The sequence below is a fragment of the Oncorhynchus gorbuscha genome, linkage group LG11, assembly GCF_021184085.1.
Source record: "Oncorhynchus gorbuscha isolate QuinsamMale2020 ecotype Even-year linkage group LG11, OgorEven_v1.0, whole genome shotgun sequence".
NCBI lineage: Eukaryota > Metazoa > Chordata > Actinopteri > Salmoniformes > Salmonidae > Oncorhynchus > Oncorhynchus gorbuscha.
Genome location: NC_060183.1, coordinates 40,416,842 through 40,431,085, shown reverse-complemented (window position 1 = coordinate 40,431,085; position 14,244 = coordinate 40,416,842). Strand labels below are relative to the sequence as shown.

At 42.6% G+C, this 14,244-nt stretch overlaps 1 protein-coding gene across 1 annotated transcript in view; it reads left to right on the top strand.

The window, feature by feature from the left end:
• The window catches only part of man2a1 (mannosidase, alpha, class 2A, member 1), a 72,468-nt gene extending 58,730 nt beyond the window's left edge, over positions 1–13,738 (top strand). Inside the window, exons 15-22 of the mRNA XM_046369608.1 lie at positions 1,533–1,655; positions 2,001–2,115; positions 4,977–5,110; positions 9,860–10,001; positions 10,301–10,434; positions 10,662–10,853; positions 12,144–12,257; positions 13,012–13,738. Of these exons, the coding sequence (XP_046225564.1) occupies positions 1,533–1,655; positions 2,001–2,115; positions 4,977–5,110; positions 9,860–10,001; positions 10,301–10,434; positions 10,662–10,853; positions 12,144–12,257; positions 13,012–13,164 (1,107 nt within the window). The 3' untranslated portion in view covers positions 13,165–13,738. The remainder of the gene's footprint in view (positions 1–1,532; positions 1,656–2,000; positions 2,116–4,976; positions 5,111–9,859; positions 10,002–10,300; positions 10,435–10,661; positions 10,854–12,143; positions 12,258–13,011) is intronic.
• The last annotated feature ends 506 nt before the right edge of the window (positions 13,739–14,244 follow it).

The following is a 14,244-nucleotide window of genomic DNA, read 5'->3' as shown; positions in this document are numbered from 1 at the left end:
TGTCGGGAAAGGGAGGGGAATGTCAAAAACTATACACGAAAGAGAATCGTCAAAATATCAGGGCGGTGACGCTAACCTGTACACTACGATCCCTGTTAGCTAGCTTATTTGTTTGTGCTCTGATTACACACAAGTGTCCAGGTCAGAAGTTTACACAGATGACTTCAGTCAATATGAAAAACCTTCCATAGCAAAATATACCTAGCGCCCTCTTTTTGCTTCTCATCCAACTGGTGTTAGCTAAGCTAGCTTCAGCTGCTAGCCTTCTACTAATTAGCTATTACTGTTGCGCAGCAGCCAAGTTGCTAATCCTGGTTTTAGATCTCTGAGAATCGGCTGAAAAGATGTTAGCATTGTCAGAAACGCTACAAAAAGGTAGCACATTGTTGGTTTTTATTGGGAAGAAATGTGAATCAGGGGCGGCAGGTAGCCTAGTGGTTAGAGCGTTGGGCCAGTAACCGAAAGGTTGTTGGATTGAATCCCCGAGCTGACAAGGAAAAATCTGTCGTTCTGCCCTTGAACAAGGCAGTTAACCCACTAGTACCCGGTAGAATGTCATTGTAAATAAGAATTTGTTCGTAACTGACTTGCCTAGTTAAATAAAGGTTCAATAAAAATAAAACGTGCATGCGAGAGCGGTAAATTGGGAATTTTTATTTTTTATTTTATTTTTATTTTATTTTATTTTTACAGGGACAGTGCACATTAATCAACGTTTCAGTAAAAGTGCCGGTTTTAGCCAGCCGGCTAATTTTCAACCACAGTCCCTGGGCAGGTAATAAAAACTGTTACACCTACAAACATATTCAATCCAAATGGATTTAAGTCTAATGGTCACCTTATGGGCGCCGTAGCGTCGTTTTAATCGATGACGAAAAACTGAGCTAGGTTTGGGCAAAACATTGTCTGACAACCCTGTCAGAAATCCGGTATAGTGGTTCTCGGTAACGGCCGGAAGGGTCATGACGAGAGGCAGGGGAGTGTGTTGTACCTCCAATCAAATTGGTTTTGAATTTTCTTAGACATTGGTGTCATATTGGCTGAGATAGGATGCTAGAGAGATTTGAATTTACATTGAGCTTCAATCAATCCCATACTATAGTCGTGGTGACCGGCACGGCTATAATTCAAGCCTATTCTAATATTAGCAGTGAACCAGAGTCATGAAGTATTTCGTGACTGTGACCTGCACTGAAAGGTCGCAAGGAATGTATCACACTTCTAGACTGTTAATGGTACTGACGTGGTATCAAACCAGGGTCGTCTGTGTGACAGAAGACTACATTATTCCTCTGAGCTAAAGCAGAGGCATGAGTTCACGGGAAACAAAACAAGTCGTCAGGTCTTCAGGCGAGATTATAGTCGTCACACAAGCTCATCACATTGTTCACCAAACCACCTCAACTACAACAACACAGGATACAGTCTGTGTCGTATTACAATGGTTAGCTCTCTTTATTCATGTCAAGCTGCCAATGTAATGGTGATGATGCAAGTGTCGAATCCGACCTTCTTCTGACTGACATCCGCAGAGATTGAAGCTGAAAGAGGACGGCTCAGAACACCAGATCAAGGTGGAGTTTGCGTGGTACGGCACAACCAGCAACCGAGATAAAAGCGGAGCCTACTTGTTCCTGCCTGACGGGGAAGCCAAGGTAACTCGGCAACTTTATTAAACGTGACTGATTCTCCTTTGTCAACGTGTAGCATTACAGCGGCACTGAAACCTTGTAAAGAAGAGAGTGCTTTCAGCTCTTACAGTAAAGGGAAAGGAGATACCAAGTCAGCTGCACAACGGAATGCATTCAACCCGAAATGTGTCTTCTGCATTTAACCACTGAATCAGAGAGTAGTTCTGTTACCCCAGTTTCCCTCTCTTTTCTCCCTTATTTGTGCTCCCTTGCCGGCACACTCTCTGTATGAGGTATTATTGGCAGAGGATGGATGGGAGAGGGTGTTATGAGTGATTTGATCCCCATTGGTTTTCTGTGCTCCTCCAGATGTACTCTCCCGCTCGGCCTCCAGTGATAAGGGTTACCAAGGGATCTGTGTTCTCTGAGATCACCACTACCTTCGATCATGTGACGCACACTCTACGCCTCTATCATGTTCAAGGTAACGATGGAATGTGTGTGCGTGCGCATGTGTGGCCAATCTACAATTGACTCCATACACTGTTACACCTGATCAGTGATCAACTGAAAGCATTTGTACAAACATGCATGCGACCTTCGTAGCCTGCACGTATCAAAATCAGAAAAACAGAGTGTTGAAGTATCAGAAACACCCTGAAACGTAATGTTTTGTCTTTGAAATGGGAGAAGATCCAAAACCCTGTCTGTAGATGAGCCACGCGAAGACTCACTCAGTGAGCTTACTAGGATAGTCGAGAGAGAGGGAGAGAGACGGTTTAGTCGGTGCAAAAAAATCTTTTGAATGGCTTGCTTTCAAAAAGAAAATGTGTGCTGTTTTGTTTGCGTGCTCGTCGATAAAAAGGAAGCTGCAGTCATGCTACCCAGGGAGCCCCTGAAGGGCTGCATGTCATCACACAGCCAAACAGGCCTTAATTGGACCCAGCATGCAGATTTGTTACTGAAGAATGGTTTCATTGCATATTTTGACCTGAGGGTACAGTATATAGAGATACAGTCTACATGTTGCGAGACGTATCACTATAGTTGTAATTTACCCATTTGGAATTTTTCACTGTGACATTGGTCCTCTATTAATGTATTTACGATATTTAATGGCTCAATGTTGAGACCCAATTGACTTTTTACTGCTTTTGCATTCAACTAAAGTCTATGTACTGTAACTGTGGATGTTTTCTTCTTAGATATATTTATTCATGTTTTGCATTATTTCCGGGGTTATGTTTATGTTTTTTCATCTGAAGAACTGGGGCAAAACAAATTCAACTGTGTTTTTATTTCTCCTCTCGGTGGATTAATTAAGTTAGGTATGTAAAATTATATCAAACAATGCAAGATGTATTCCCAAAAAATGTACAGTACCAGTCGAAAGTTTGGACACACCTACTCATTCAAGGTTTATTTTGTATTTTTTTACTGTTTTCTACATTGTAGAATAATAGTGAAGACATCAAAACTATGAAATAACACATATGGAATCATGTACAGTCATAGCCAAAAGTTGAGAATGACACAAATATAAATTTTCACAAAGTCTGCTGCCTCAATTTGTATGATGGCAATTTGCATATACTTCAGAATGTTATGAAGAGTGATCAGATGAATTGCAATTAATTGCAAAGTCCCTCTTTGCTATGCAAATGAACTGAATCTCCCCCCAAAAATTCCACTGCATTTCAGCCCTGCCACAAAAGGACCAGCTGACATCATGTCAGTGATTCTCTCGTTAACACAGGTGTGAGTGTTGACGAGGACAAGGCTGGAGATCACTCTGTCATGCTGATGCTGAGTGGTGCTTGGAATCTTTTTTCTTCCTCTGTTAATCATGGTTATCTGCAAGGAAACACATGCCTTCATCATTGCTTTGCAGAAAAAGGGCTTCACAGGCAAGGATATTGCTGCCAGTAAGATTGCACCTTAATCAACCATTTATCAGATCATCAAGAACTTCAAGGAGAGCGGTTCAATTGTTGTGAAGAAGGCTTCAGGGCGCCCAAGAAAGTCCAGCAAGCGTCAGGACCATCTCCTAAAGTTGATTCAGCTGTGGGATCGGGGCACCACCCGTACAGGGCTTTCTCAGGAATGGCAGCAGGCAGGTGTGAGTGCATCTGCACACACAGTGAGTCGAAGACTTTTGGAGGATGGCCTGGTGTCAAGAAGAGCAGCAAAGAAGCCACTTCTCTCCAGAAAAAACATCAGGGACAGACTGATATTCTGCAAAAGGTACAGGGATTGGACTGCTGAGGACTGGGGTAAAGTCATTTTCTCTGATGAATCCCCTTTCCGATTGTTTGAGGCATCCAGAAAAAAGCTTGTCCGGAGAAGACAAGGTGAGCGCTACCATCAGTCCTGTGCCATGCCAACAGTAAAGCATCCTGAGACCATTCATGTGTGGGGTTGCTTCTCAGCCAAGGGAGTGGGCTCACTCACAATTTTGCCTAAGAACACAGCCATGAATAAAGAATGGTTCCAACACATCCTCCGAGAGCAACTTCTCCCAACCATCCAGGAACAATTTGGTGATGAACAATGTCTTTTCCAGCATAATGGAGCACCTTGCCATGAGGCAAAAGTGATAACTAAGTGGCTTGGGGAACAAAACATCAATATTTTGGGTCCATGGCCAGAAATTCCCCAGACCTTAATCTCATTGAGAACTTGTGGTCAATCCTCAAGAGGCGTGTGGGCAAACAAAAACCCACAAATTCTGACAAACTTCAAGCATTGATTATGCAAGAATGGGCTGCCATCAGTCAGGATGTGGCCCAGAAGTTAATTGACAGCATGCCAGAGCAGATTGCAGAGGTCATGAAAAAGAAGGGTCAACACTGCAAATATTGACTCTTTGCATCAATATTGACTCTTTTCATGTAATTGTCAATAAAAGCCTTTGACACTTATGAAATGCTTGTAATTATAGTTCAGTATTCCATAGTAACATCTGACAAAAAATATCTAAAGACACTGAACCAGCAAACTTTGTGGAAATTAATATTTGTGTCATTCTCAAAACTTTTGGCCATGACTGTAGTACATGATTTTATATGTGTCATTTCATAGTTTTGTTGTTTTCACTATCATTCTACAATGTAGTAAGTAGTACAGATAAAGAAAAACCCTTGAATGAGAAAGGTGTGTCCAAACCTTTGACTGGTACTGTATGTATTCGGAGACTCACTAGGAGTATAATTAATACATCGAAATCAAGCCAAAAGAGGAAGGAAGCGTATAAATATGTGCTGTGAATATGCTCTGTGATTGTGTGCTGTGAATATGCTCTCTCTCTCTCTCTCTCTCTCTCTCTCTCTCTCTCTTTCTCTCTAGGTGTGGAGGGCCAGGCGGTGGAGATCTGTAACTCGGTAGATATAAGGGGGGAGTTCAACCGTGAAATTACAATGAGGTTAACATCAGATGTGGACAGCAAGGATCGATTCTTCACAGACCTCAACGGATTCCAGGTACTGTTACTGTATGACCTGTCTCTCTCTCTCTCTCTCTCTCTCTCTCTCTCTCTCTCTCTCTCTCTCTCTCTCTCTCTCTCTCTCTCTCTCTCTCTCTCTCTCTCGCCCTCTCACCCCCCCTCTCCCTACTCAGGCACTGCCCCCAGATCATTCAATGAGTGAATGAGAATTGTATTTTGTACACACAGAAGGATACGTGTACAGGGAAAACGGTCACAGCTCTTCGAGGGCCACTTTGAAAGGAGATGTAGCCTTGCAGTCACCCCTGATATTTAAGATATCACAGACACATGCATAGAGTGAAGAAAGCAAGGACAAAGAGCAACCGTACACAAGTTATACACAGTGGAACATTTTCATTTTCATTTCTAGTAGGAATGCACAATTACAGCCCAGTCCCTAGCTATCCAGTTGTGAGAAAACACTCCACAATATAACGGAGCCACATATACTGCTTTTCTTGCTTCTTGCTTCTGAACTGGAGATTTCTATGCGAGACTGTGCATGGACATTGAGCACGTCCACAGTTACGACAAGAGCAATTAACTATGATACAAATGGCTAGTAGCATTAGCTTGACATCAAATGTACATAAAACTGGCTGAATGTGGGTATATTTGATGTCCAAATTCGTATAAATGACTTCTTGGACGTCTTCCATTTTGTCACGACAAAGTTTTGAATTGAAAACGAAGTCAGAAATGCAGATTTAAACGATTACATTTTGTTCAGGGGAGAATCTTTCGACAGATCAGTGTCTGAGCTCCTTTGCCAATTAGACACTCTGCCGTAATTCTAGTGAGAGGCAGTGTTTTCTCTCTAAATCTCCATTTGCATGGTTTTGGCAGTCGGACCTTACTTTCAGTGATTAAGAGGGATTTACTGCCATCAGAGATTAAATATATTTTTTCTCCGACATGCAACGCTACACGCAAACAAACAATAGAAAACCCAGCTGAACAGCTTCCCGTACCCATTGTAGTCAAAACAAAGACGGTCGGCTTAAGATCCCACTCAACACACTTGCTCACTGGTGATACAGTATGTGTGGGGCCCATAGTTTTTCCCTTGTAGGATAAACTGTGGGTCCCTGTTGACGCCTTTAAAACTTCTTTAGGGATAGGCTTCCCGCTAGCGGGACAACTTCCTGTGAATCTGGAGGGCGCGCAATTCAAATAAATAATCATAAAAATGATGGATATTAAACATTTAGGTACATATAAGTGTCTTATATCGGCTGAAAGCTTAAATTCTTGTTAATCTAACTGCACTGTCCGATTTACAGTAGCTATTACAGCAAAAACATGCCATGCGATTGTTTGAGGATGGCGCCCCACATCAAGATATTTTTCCACTGGTACAGGTTTCATACATTCAAAAATAACGATTGAATATTCACTTACTTTTGAAAATCTTCCTCTGATTTCTCATCCAAAGGGTCCCAGCTATAACATGTAGTGTCAGTTTGTTAGATAAAATCCTACTTTACATCCCAAAAAGTATGTTTAGTCGTTCAATGTGCAGAGAAAATCTACCTCTAAACTTTTACTTGCCTTTCGTCTCTCAAAAAAAACATCTGGTTGGTTTTTCTTTAGATTTTCTCCTACCTTATTAATTGTGTTATATTCTCCTTCAATATTTTAATATTTCTACAAACTTCAAAGTGTTTTCTTTCCAATGGTACTAATTATATGCATATCCTGGCCTGAGCAACAGGCAGTGTACTTTGGGCACGTCATTCAGGCGGAAATGGAGAAAAAAGGGGCCTAGCCCTAAACTAGGGCCTTAAGGTTTTCCTAGTAAGGTCACATGGTTCCTCAACATCACCTTGATATGTGACCAGAGACGGAAGAGGAAATGAGACAGCTCACTCACTTTTTTTACCTGGTTAATCAATGAACGAAGCAGACCAGACCCAGCTGCTTTCGCAATGGTGCCTATGGGAGAGTCACCCCTTAACCTCTTGGTCCTACCTGGCACGCAGGCGTCCCATCTAGAGATCTGGAAATGCAAATGCGCTACGCTAAATGCTAATAGTATTAGTTAAAACTCAAACGTTCATTAAAATACACATGCAGGGTATTGGATTAAAGCTACACTCGTTGTGAATCCAGGCAACAATTCAGATTTTTAAAATGCTTTTTCGGCGAAAGCATGAGAAGCTTATTATCTGATAGCATGTAACACCCCAAAAGACCCGCAGGGGACGTAAACAAAATAATTAGCATAGTCGTCGCTACACAAACCACACAAATAAAATATAAAACATTCATTACCTTTGACCATCTTCTTTGTTGGCACTCCTAGATGTCCCATAATCACTATTGGGTCTTTTTTTCGATTAAATCGGTCCATATATAGCCTAGATATCGATCTATGAAGACTGTGTGATAAACGGAAAAAAATAGCATTTCATTACGTAACGTCATTTTTTTAAATTAAAAAAGTCGATGATAAACTTTCACAAAACACTTCGAAATACTTTTGTAATGCAACTTTAGGTATTAGTACACGTTAATAAGCAATACAATTCATCAGGAGGCGATGTAAATTCTATAGGTGTCTATAGGTGTCTGGAAAAAGATGTCCGGAGAGCTCTCGACCAAAACATCCGGTCAGAGACCGGAGGGAATCGGTTCCCTTGTGTCGGTTTGACCAAGAATCAAAGCCGAATCAAATGACAAGACTCTAGACATCGTGTGGAAGCTGTAGGCACTGTAACCTCGGCCTCATTTAATTCGGTTCTTCTTGAACAATTCCTGGAAGTGGCACATGGATATTTATTTCCATTTTCAGTGATCAGATTTTCCTGCACTTTTCGATGAAACGCACGTTCTGTTATAGTCACAGCAGTGATTTAACGAGTTTTATAAACGTTTGAGTGTTTTCTATCCACACATACTAATCATCATATGCATATACTATATTCCTGGCATGAGCAGCAGGGCGCTAAAATGTTGCGCGATTTTTAACAGAATGTCCGAAAAAGTAGGGGGTAGGACTAACAGGTTAAACAGACCAGAACTGTGACAAAAAAAAAATTCAATGGTAAAAGTCATCAAATCAAATTGTATTTGTCACATACTTCGTAAACAACAGGTGAAGACTAACAGTGAAATGCTTACTTACGGGCCCTTCCCAACAATGCAGAGAGAAAAAAATAAAAAAATGACAGGGGAAAAAATGATAACACAATAAATAAATACACAATGAGTAACGATACACAGAGTACCTGTATCGATTCGATGTGCAGGGGTACAAATGAATTGAGGTAAACATGTACATATAGGTAGGGTTAAAGTGACTAGGCAACAGGACAGATAATAAACAGTAGCAACAGCGTATGTAATGAGTCAAAAGACTTAGTGCAAAAAGGCTCAGTGCAGATACTCCAGGTAGCTATTTGGTTAACTATTTAACTAACCATTTCGCAGTCTTATGGCTTGGGGGTAGAAGCTGTTCAGGGTCCTGTCGGTTCCAAACTTGGTGCATCGGTACCATTTGCCGTGAAGTAGCAGAGAGAACAATCTATGACTTGGGTGGCTCGAGTCTTTGACCATTTTTTGGGCCTTCCTCTGACACTGCCTGGTATAGAGGTCCTGAATGGCAGGGAGCTCAGCCCCAGTGATGTGCTGGGCTGTACACACTACCCTCTGTAGCACCTTGCGGTCGAATGCCAAGCAGTTGACATACCAAGCGATAATGCAGCCAGTCAAGATGCTTTCAATGATGCAGCTGTAGAACTTTTTCCAGATCTGAGGGCCCATCCAAATCTTTCCAGCCTTTTGAGGGGGAAAAGGCATTGTCGTGCTTTCTTCGCGACTGTGTTAGTGTGTGTGGACCATGTTAATTCTTTAGTGATGTTGACACCGAGGAATTTGAAGGTCTGGACTTGTTCCACTATAGCCCAGTCGATGTGGATGGGGGAGTTTCCTGTAGTCCACGATCAGCTCCTTTGTCTTGCTGACGTTGAGGGTAAAGTTATTGTCCTGGCACCACACTGCCAGGTCACTGACATACTGACATCCTCATTATAGGCTGTCTCATTGTCGTCGGTGATCAGGCCTACCACTGTCGTGTCGTCAGGAAACTGAATGATGGCGTTGGAGTCGTGCGCGGCTGCGCAGTCATGGGTGAACAGGGAGTACAGGAGGGGACTAAGCATGCACCCCTGGGGGCTCCCGTCTTGAGGCTCAGCGTGGCGGATGTGTTGTGGCCTACCCTCACCAACTGGGGGCGGCCCATTAGGAAGTCTAGGATCCAGTTGCAGAGGAAGTTGTTCAGTCCCAGGGTTGTGAGCTTAGTGATTAGCTTGGAGGTCACTATGGTATTGAACGCTGAGCTGTCTTCAATGAACAGCATTCTCACATAGGTGTTCCTTTTGTCCAGGTGGGAAAGGGCAGTGTGGAGCTCAATAAAGATGGCATAATCTGTGGATTTGTTGAGGCGTTATGTGATTCGGAGTGGTTCCAGGGTGTCTGGGATGATGGTGCTGATGAGTGCCATGACCAGCCTTTCAAAGCATTGCATGAATAAAGATGTGAGTACTACGGGGCGATAGTCATTTAGGCAGGTTACCTTTGCTTTCTTGGGCAAAGGGACTATGGTGGTCTGCTTGAAACATGTAGGTATTACCGACTGGGTCAGGGAGAGGTTGAAAATGTCAGTGAAGATATTTGCCAGCTAGTCAGCGCATGAGTGGGACCTCTTCATTTATCCACCATCTTTGATGTGATTTTCTTGCAGATCCAGTCTAGAAAAACCATGGCTAAACTTCCCCTCCAGGCAAACTTTTACCCCATGACCAGTATGGCCTACCTTCAGGACCCCGGCACCAGACTGACCCTCCTCACCGCACAGTCCCTGGGCTCCGCCAGCCTCAAGAGTGGTGAGTGCAGGCCTGGGGATTTGTTTTCTGTTGTCTATTGGAAGGAGGGCATCAGTACTTTAATTGTCCAGTAAAGATGACATCCCTGCTCGGGTTCTAAGATTACCATCTGTACAGTACATAGTATCATCTGCTATTTTGGCACCAGGATGTGAAAAGAAGGAGAGATATGACTTGATTTAAAATGAGTGCAGTTTCTATCGTGCTGTTTCTTGCCAAGCAATACATGTATATACACATTTCTGCTATGTAAACAGAAGGCAATGTGATATTGAAATAGATCAACTTTTCCCCTCCAGGCCAATTGGAGGTGATCATGGACCGTCGGCTGAACCAGGATGATAACCGCGGGATGGGCCAGGGCGTCCTGGACAACAAAGTTACTGCCAGCTCCTTCCGCCTGCTACTGGAGAAGAGGGCCAAGGCCGATGGGGTACTAATACCAGGAATTTGAAGCAATTTTGTCATTTTCGTAGTTACTGTAGAGTGTAGCTCTATTGTAGGTTTACTGAGGTTCACTGACAATGGAGACTAGATTAAGACGATTAAGGTTCAAACATTGTCATTATAGTACATTATGATCAATCCTCTCTTTTCCCAGTTACTTTTGCACCAGAGTATTGCCCTAACGCGTCCATGTCCCTGCTTTGATATTTCCAGGGGGAGAAACTCTCTACCCTCAGCTACCCGTCTCTGCTGAGTCACGTGTCGTCGCTGTACCTGAACCACCCTCTGATCCCCATGGCTGTGAGCACGGAGGCAGAGTCCCGGTCTCTATCCCCCTTAAGCCCTCTGGCCTCATCACTGCCCTGTGACATCCACTTGGTCAACCTACGCACCATCCAGTCCAAGGTGAAGGTTTTCGTATTGCTACATAATACTTTCTTCTCTTTTCTCTCTGTGGAGCATAAGGCCGCAACAAGCCGTACATCCTGTTGCTCTTTTACCTGTGCAGTAATGTTTTCATTTCCCTTGCGTTAACAGGTTGTTACCTAGTGATTTAATCGTTGCGTTGTACTTGCATATTCATGGCGTTCGGGACATTTTTCGAATGAACCCGTTCCTTATTCCCCAAAAAAGAAACGCTCGCGTCATTTGCTACTGTATTCAAACGATGAATTACTATGTAACATGTTAAAACAATGCTGTTGCCACAGTACTTACAGTGGTACCACATAGGAGCAACTCCTTACAAAAGGGTCACCAGGTTTTCTAAAGTGATGAGTGCATCGCTGTGTTCTCTTGGTCATTGTCTTTAATATGATTAAGCACATCCCTGACTGTATGGATTACCCTGGCTGTATGGAATACTGGCTTAATTGCTTGTTAGGACAAAACACACACTCAGCACTCCTCCAAGGGGCTCTCCATTCATTTCCTTATATAATCTCTGTAAATATACACTACATCTGTATGTTGTAAGTCTTCAATGATCTCCTCTTTGTTGTTGCATGGCCCATCAACTCTGATAACACCGCCGTCTATCATGTCAAAGGTCGAGCTAATTGTTCCGGGGATCTGCCGACCAATTTGCTCGATTATCGATTGTACAGGCACGCTCGGACATCCAATTTAAACAAATCAAAAGAGGAGACGGGCAGAATCGTTGAATGTGTTTTCGACGAGGGCTTTGTACTCAATTATACAAATACTCACATGATGACACCACTGCCGCTACTACCCACTACTAACACACTTAGTATGCACTGTGGCATCTCCATATACTCAGCCAGGAACTGTGGATGTAAAAACAAAAAAAAACTGTTTCTGAAAGGGGGATGAAATTGACTGCAGTAACCCTGCTTCAGAGTCCGAACCTGGGTTCAAATACTACTTAAAATCTTTCGATCTTTCTTGCCTGGTATTCCAGATAGGTGGGGTGGGGTTTGCGGTATTGAGACTATTCTATTGGTCCATTCATCCAGACTAGCTCAATAAAGCACTGATAAAGTGTTTGAAATGATGTAGAACAGTATTTGAACCCAGGTCTGTTGCAGAAGCAGCACCTCGAACATGGCTGTGGAAATGCAGCTGACCGGTGAAAGGGTGGTCTCTATAATTGCCCCAGTGTTTAGGCTGAAGGGGGGGAGAGAGAACAGGAGGGGTCTTTATGGGGACTGAAGTTTCTCACTGGTCCTACAGGAGGAAGGGGGTGGGCCGTCGGACGAGGCGGCTTTGATTCTGCACAGAAAAGGCTTTGACTGCGCCCTCTCCAATAGGAACACAGGGCTACTGTGTGCCACCACGCAGGGGAAGGTAAGGCCTGCCACACACATACCGGCACACTAGCACACACAGGAACACACACGTTATACACACACACACACAAATTAAAGTTGTGATCAAACACTTTATTAATTAGTGATTAAAGGGAATTTTAACCTGAGGGTTGCACGCGATGCTCTTTATTCAAGCAGCTAGTAGTGTTACAGAAATTAACTTCCCCTCCAGCAAAAAAGCTAGAGTCACTTGCCACAGAAAATGTGCAGTGAGGAAGGAAATTCCTTTCATTACATTTCCTCCTTTTCCAATGTCATGACAACTGTAACAATGCAACCATAATCAGTTTAAGTGAATACTTATCTCTCTCCAATAGGAAAATCAAGGCTGTTATGACCAAGAGTGTGTTCATTAGAAAATGGCCAGAGTAGATGGTGAAATCTCTGTTGACCCAAGCACTAAATCTTAATATATTTAATATGCCTGTTAAGTGTCCAGTTAGCTTCTGTCCTTCTGTAGCTCAGTTGGTAGAGCATGGCGCTTGTAATGCCAGGGTAGTGGGTTCGATCCCCGGGACCACCCATACGTAGAATGTATGCACACATGACTGTAAGTCGCTTTGGATAAAAGTGTCTGCTAAATAGCATATATTAAAAGGGTATTTCATCGTGATCATCGGTGTCAATTTATTTTATTGAACCTATGCATCAACGCCTTTCATAATGGGTTTTCCTATTGAAACATGCGGGTATAATGCCATTGTTCATGTTTTGGATTGGTTTTCTCACAGATCCGCATGGAGAAGCTGTTTTCTGAACTGAAATTCCAGAGCATCACCCCTGCGTCTCTTACTCTGATGCACACGCCTGAGAAAGGGCCGAACCAAGAGGAAATCAGCCTTAAACCAATGGAGATCAGCACATACCGTGTGCAGCTGACATGAGCGCTGGCCAGAGAGTCGGTGATCGCCATGGAACATGCCCAACATCCGGCCTCTGTTCCTGTGCCGAAAAAACATAGTCAGCGAGGCTATGCAGAAGCCTGAAATGCATAGGACATCCTTGGAACAGACAGAAGGAGGGAAAGGGGAAGAAGAGAGGGAGGACGAGAAGGAAGGAGAGAGGTGGAGAAGGAAAGAGAGGCAGGAGGAGAAGTAAATGGAACTTGCTTAAGCTTAATTCTACAAGTGCAATATTATATTGTTTGAGTCCAGTATACCTAGTTATGCTGCAGTCTCAGGTTCTGTATGTGTTGGGAACATTTGTGTTGCAATTTCACATGAACTCACTCTATTGGGAAGACCACATTTTCAGATTTCCTTTTTCCACAGATATGATTTTGTACAATGTGATTCTTTGTTTTCTTTATACTGAGGTATGGCTTCAATCATAGTGAATATTGCTTCATGTCCTTGGCGTGCCTGAAAAAAGATTTGAAGGCCAACTGATTCTAAATATTAATTCAATATTTTTTTAGCAGTCAACATTTATATGTGATAAATTGTTAATTACAAGTGAGATCTTGTTTTGTTGTTCGTTCCAAAGAGCAAGAAATGTGCCTTATTTCACAGTTCTATAATGAGCCTTATGTACATATCTTTGTATGTTGGTCTTGGGAGAAAATTGTCACTTACAATTTGCTATCGATGCAAAATGAATGCATTTCATAGTTGATGTCACAGGATTGACATGTGGTATTACATTAATTGATATGGGTCTGTTATTGTGACCTTCATACAGTGGGGAGAACAAGTATTTGATACACTGCCGATTTTGCAGGTTTTCCTACTTACAAAGCATGTAGAGGTCTGTAATTTTTATCATGAGTACACTTCAACTGTGAGAGACCGAATCTAAAACAAAAATCCAGAAAATCACATTGTATGATTTTTAAGTAATTAATTTGCATTTTATTGCATGACAAATATTTGATACATCAGAAAAGCAGAACTTAATATTTGGTACAGAAATGTTTGCTTGCAATTACAGAGATCATACGTTTCCTGTAGTTCTTGACCAGGTTT